Raw genomic sequence first — 4,523 nt, 5'->3', positions numbered from 1 at the left:
CACGCTTCCGAAATGTTGAAGAAGTGCGAGAATGGGTGGACGAATGGATTGCTTCGAAACAAACATCGTTTTATCGAGATGGTATCGCCCAGTTGCCAGAAAGATGGCAAAAAGTTGTAGAAAGTGATGGAAAATACTTTCATTGAAATAATTTAAATAAATTTTTTACAATAAATGCTTTTTCTCAGTATTTTTTGGGCGGAAACTAAGTTAAGGTCCTAATAATTGCTAATAGGCGCATATTTAGCTATAAAATCCATATAGATTTAATACTACTACCATAAATTACTATATAGTAGTATCAGTAGCAAAAGTTTTAGTTACAGCAGCTTTTTGGTTGCAACAAAAAATATATTTTTAGTAAACTATAATTAACGAAGCAACGAAGTCGTTTTTTCGTGTGTCTATCTAGGTATAACTCTTTATAATAATGTACATATTTGCATCTACATTGCGATTATATGTGATTATAGGTGTTTATAGTGGTTCTGTCACAATTAAGTTGTTATGCTCCGGAATGTTTTATCTCAATTGGAAATGAAAATGACGAAATTGCTGATGTGATGTGCGTTATCCGAGACTCGAATCGAGAGAAATCTTCAAAGAACGTGGTTATACGATTTATTGAAATATTTGAGAAAAGTTCTACATTTACGAATATACAGTATGATTTTATATCGGACGTATAATTTGCTTTTCGCGCTCGTCTGTACTTTGAGCTTCTTTTTGTTTGCCTCCTAAGATTTTCTAAGATTGACTCTCTACATTCTTATCTTCATTATGATTTTCACAATCGGTTACATTATATTTACGGGAGCATTTATCTTTCTTTAAATCGTAGTAATATCCCCAGGGACATTCGTACAAACGCATCTTCCCGTTTTCGCACTTGTAGAACAATCTGCAATCGCAGTGGTGACGCCATGGGTGTTTAGGTCTAGGTTTCGGACAATCGCCATCATGGTGGCCATCGCCTTCGCAACCGGCTTCGTCTTTGTCCTCGCACTTTCGACGTTTCGGGCTAAAGTGAAGACCGTTTTTGCACTCCCGCAACACCCAATCATTTTCTCGACACTTATAATACTTGCTACAGTCGCATTCGTGAGGTATCAGCTCGCCGTCCCGAGTGCACTTATATGGTGGCTTCTTCTTGCAGTCCGAGTCCTCGAACTTGACGCAGCCCTGATATTTTTTGCTGAAGTACAGACCATGTGGGCATTCACGCAAGATTCTGTTGCCTTCCACGCACTCATAGTATTTGTCGCATTTACATTCATGAGGTAATAGAAGACCATCGTTGCTCCAGCGACATTCGTTGTCGGGAGGTGGACGTGTAGACCATGTCGGCTTCGTGGATCTAGTATGATCTGTGTGGCGGGTATACCACGTTGAGTGTGTGGTGGACCTTGTGTGTCGTGTAGGCCATGTCGGCTCCGTGGACCTCGTATGATCCGTATGACGAGTACGCCACGTTGAATGCGTGGATCTTGTGTGATCCGTATGCCGTGTAGGATACGTGCTTCCACGCGACCGGCAGCCTGCTCGGTCTGGCCAATCGCAGACTTGAAGACGCGGATTGAAATGCAATCTATCGCCCTGCTTGTTCATATAAGGGCATTTACGCAGGATCTTCTTGCCTCCTTGGCACATGTAGAACTTCGTGCAGTCGTACTCGTGCGCGAGATGGATTGTCGTGTCATTGGGATCCTTGGCTGGGCATTTTGTGGGAATTTCCCATGATCCGTCTCCTTCGTCTGGAATAGGTTCTTCAGTTATTCCAACACGGTCTTCGTCGAGATCATTGTCGTCGCAATCGGCCTTGTCTGGCCAATCGCAAACTTTACTGTGCCGGTTGAAGTGCAGTCGGTCACCCTTATCGTTCATGTAGGGACAGTTTTGTTCTATTTTCTGACGTCCGAGGCATATGTAAAACTTTGTGCAATCGTACTCGTGTGGGAGAAGAATCGTCTTGTTGCCGGGATTTCTATCGGGACATTTATAACCAGCTTTTACAGTGCGTGATATCCTGTTGTGCTCTTCCTTTGGAATTAACTTTTCGCTCGTCGCAAGAGTTTGGTCTCCGTTAGAGTTCTTGTGTTTGCAACCAGCTTTCCATGGCCAATCGCAGACCTGAAGACGAGGGTTGAAGTACAATCTGTCACCTTTCTTGTTATATTTCGGACATTGTCTCACGATCTTCTTGCCTGCGTGGCACATATAGAATTTCGTGCAATCGCTCTCGTGTGCGAGATGGATCGTAGTATCCTCTGGATCTTTGGCCGGACACTTTGTTGGAATTTTATCCATGAACGATGGATCATAATACTCTTCATCAAGAATAAGTTCTGTGTTCATTGCTTCAGCTTGGTCGTTATCAGAGTTCTTATGCTTGCAACCAGCGCTCCATGGCCAGTCGCAAACTTGAAGACGAGGGTTGAAGTGTAGCCTGTCTCCTTTCTTATTATATTCAGGACATTTTTTCAAGATCTTCCTACCCGCGTGGCACATGTAGAACTTGGTACAATCGCTCTCGTGTGCGAGATGGATCGTTGTATCTATTGGGTCCTTGGCTGGACACTTTGTAGGAATTTTGTCCATGAGGAATGGCATATGGTATTCCTCTTCGATAAATTCCAAATTGAGTACCATATCTTCATCCTGAATAAAATCTTCGATCCTACATATGATTGGATGCGGCCAATCGCAGACTTGAATGCGCGGGTTGAAATGCAGCCTATCACCTTTCTTGTTATAAGGGGGACACTGTTTCAGGATCTTCTCACCCCCGCGGCATATGTAGTATTTTGTGCAATCGCTCTCGTGAGGGAGACAGATCGTGGTGTTTTCCGGGTCTTTGGCTGGGCATTTTGTGGGAATCTTGTCGAATTCCTCCTCCTCCGCGTTGATCACGTTCCATGACGCCAAGAAAACGGTGGCGATGGCGATTAGGTATATCCCTGTTTTGAAAAGCAAAATTTTGTGAAAATTGATCAAATAAAATTCTCAATTAATTAATAGTTCAAAATGTGAATCGATGGAAAAGACACTTATTAGAGTCACTAAACAGAGTTTAGCCATAACGTGCGATTTCGTCAAAATCCTGCGAGAAAGAGAGACATATTTTCAATCTCTCTTTTTGCCTATCTTTTCTTAACCTAATCCTTTTAATCTAAGCTACTGCCATAGGTGATTGGATTATGTGGGATTTGGACGAAACATAGCGGACCAATCAAAAGTTATTTCCTTTATGGCCAAACTCTACTTAGAGTGATTCTAACACTTAGCACAAGATAGACTTGTCGCCTAATATAACCCTGTCAGTTTATTTTGTGTAATCGTTTCATTGGCGAAATGAACTTCACATCTTAATCCTCACCCTTCATCGCCTATCACCTAGTCCCGAATGTGGCAGAGAGAAAGTATACGTCTCGTACGTTCTACGTGGGCACTGCACGGTTCAATTTAAATTGTCACCTGAATAATTATACTAAGGCGTTTCGGCTTTTATAAACGCGTTATCACGCGATGCACATTGTATATCATCTATTATCATGGCTCATGGATTATCGTGTCTGTTGAATTTTCCTTTTTAAATCAGGAAAGGCAGTAATCCATCAAATTTCTCAGAAAAATTTTTGAGCGAGATTTACGCGCATTTGTATCCCACAAACAATACGCGATCTTTGTGTAATCGTAGTATCGGTGTTTTGACATGTTCAGATAGGACGCGAGCTTTTGAGAAATACAATTATACAATTAACAAATATCATTGACTTTATTCTTATCGCAAAATGTATTTCAAATCGGCTTGTATATATTATTGATAAAGAGAAATGTAATAAAATCAACAAGATTACCAAGTAAATTGAGAGCGCGATTTTTGGTTAGATAACGATCCTGACTTTCTCCCTCTCTCTCTTTCTCTTGCTCGCGCGCGCGGAACGTTTTATCGTTATTAAAACTTGCCAAGTTACATTTTGATGCATCGCGCTTTACGCCCGCGCGCGTAAATCCTTCGGTGCGTCACAATCTTCCGTTATCAGTCGGGGCCTTGAAATTTCATATAACGCGATAACATCAATTGATGTGACCGCGCCTTCAGTCACGATGTTATCTGGGCGCATAATCTGCAACGATGCAACGCCCGATATCGGCGGAAGCGTAAAATTAAAACGGAAAAACGTACGATAACGCGGATGTGTTTTAAAATTCGCAATTGCACACGTTTGCGTTGAATTTATCGTCGACTATCTATCTAACTACTATCAGGGATAGTTTATCGACGCTTCCGGAGGACTTTTTTCGTTTTCGAACTGTTTAAGTGATTGCTTTGTCAAGCGAAGATATCATCACGCGATTAATTGATATATACGGAAGTACGGTCGTAAAGTGATAACCACATCATGTGAAACATTCTCAAAAATGGACGTGACATGTCCGATGGATTTGATAGCCATGATAGCTTAAGAAAGCGTTAATAACATGCGTGATTTCAGTCGCGAAATAATGTGTGGAATCTCTTC

At 41.6% G+C, this 4,523-nt stretch overlaps 1 protein-coding gene across 1 annotated transcript in view; it reads right to left on the bottom strand.

The window, feature by feature from the left end:
- The window catches only part of LOC116849660, a 10,768-nt gene extending 7,225 nt beyond the window's left edge, over window positions 1-3,543 (bottom strand). The window contains exons 1-2 of the mRNA XM_032827028.1: window positions 3,377-3,543; window positions 751-2,957 (exon numbers count right to left, since the gene is read on the bottom strand). Of these exons, the coding sequence (XP_032682919.1) occupies window positions 751-2,957; window positions 3,377-3,383 (2,214 nt within the window). The 5' untranslated portion in view covers window positions 3,384-3,543. The remainder of the gene's footprint in view (window positions 1-750; window positions 2,958-3,376) is intronic.
- Window positions 3,544-4,523: the final 980 nt, after the last annotated feature.

This window comes from Odontomachus brunneus, unplaced genomic scaffold (assembly GCF_010583005.1).
Source record: "Odontomachus brunneus isolate Ranch 3 - 2012 unplaced genomic scaffold, Obru_v1 Obru_scaffold_123, whole genome shotgun sequence".
Classification (NCBI taxonomy): Eukaryota; Metazoa; Arthropoda; class Insecta; order Hymenoptera; family Formicidae; genus Odontomachus; species Odontomachus brunneus.
This window is presented reverse-complemented; position numbering and strand designations above follow the sequence as displayed.